At 39.0% G+C, this 1314-nt stretch overlaps 1 protein-coding gene across 2 annotated transcripts in view; it reads left to right on the forward strand.

Annotated features, from left to right (window-relative positions):
- LOC122324584 (nesprin-1-like) overlaps positions 1–1314 on the forward strand; it is a 99614-nt gene that overhangs the window by 41141 nt on the left and 57159 nt on the right. For both annotated transcript variants that reach the window (XM_043219118.1, XM_043219117.1), the window contains one exon: positions 898–1080. In XM_043219118.1, the coding sequence (XP_043075053.1) occupies positions 898–1080 (183 nt within the window). The remainder of the gene's footprint in view (positions 1–897; positions 1081–1314) is intronic.

Genomic DNA, 1314 nt, shown 5'->3' on the forward strand with positions numbered 1-1314 from the left:
ATTAAAAATATATATATTTTTGTAATGTAGTGACATTATCATTATGACAAATTTAAAAAGAAAGGATAATGCTTTTGCTCTTTTGTTATGGACACAGAAGACTTAACAGTTCAATCTGTATTTTGTTGTAAATTCATCTGTCACAGCTAGCTAGTCACATGTCAACATGGCAGGTTACATGACATGTCCTCACCAACCAAGACGAAATACAAGTTCACTTTCAATTAGGATACATGTTATTTGTTTTGACCACAGAGTGTGGTTAGTGTGGAAAAGCTTTTAGCTGCTAAGACCATAAAACCATTGAAATTCAATTTTGTACGCTACTTTTGGCACTGTATTGGGTCACCATTTGCTGTCCAATAAAAAATCTGGGTCCTGAAGCAAAACCAGTTCAAGCTCTTTTTAGCATTTGTCTCCATACATAAATTCATTCCACAGAATACTGCAGATATTTTTCCCACAATCAGCAGAGAAAAAAGCACTGATCAGCACAGACTATGATGGTAGCATAGGTCATGTACGACAATAAAAAGGGAAAGATATGAAAAAAGAAGCGGAACAGGGTTACTGAGAATGAAAGATGGAGACAACGCTCCTCATTTTTTATTTACCATCAAATACATTTGAAATGTGGAACAATGTTTCCGCATGGCTTACTGCCCTGAACCACCAACACAGCGGCAGACATGCTTTGGGTCATACATAATTGCATCTGTACCGTTTGAGTGGAGAAAGACGGAAAAAAGACGGGATGTGCACGCCTCACAGATGGTGGGAGATCCCTGCTGGGTGCCTGTCAATGTCTGGACGTGACTCATTGCACTTGCTGCCCTCTGCTCTGTGATATTCTACTTGTGTCTGTGTGGCTGACGTCTTGCTCATTCTGCTCCACAGGAGTTCAGAAGTGACAAGGAGCAGGGCCAGACCAGACTGAACGCTGTCCTGACCTATGGAGAGCAGCTTAGTAGCGTGGTGCCTGCCGACAGAGTGGAGGCGATCAGGACCAAAGCAAATACAGCCAAAGATGACTGGAAGAGCCTGATGGACAGCTTACAGAGAAGAGATATGGCCTTACAGGTAGAGCTGCGTAGAGATGAGTGCATGGGTTTCTACATATTTTATGTATATATGTTTTATTTTATTTTATTAGTAGAGTTAGCTGAGTAGAGTTGAGTGAACATCTCTGCATATTGCTATTTTAGTTTTAATACCCGGCTCAATTTACATTTTTAATGAGTAAAAGTGTCTCTGCAAATTGTTTTAAAATTTTTTTTAGTGTGAATTTAATTTAATTTAATTTAATTTAATTTA

This window comes from Puntigrus tetrazona, chromosome 20 (assembly GCF_018831695.1).
Source record: "Puntigrus tetrazona isolate hp1 chromosome 20, ASM1883169v1, whole genome shotgun sequence".
Classification (NCBI taxonomy): Eukaryota; Metazoa; Chordata; class Actinopteri; order Cypriniformes; family Cyprinidae; genus Puntigrus; species Puntigrus tetrazona.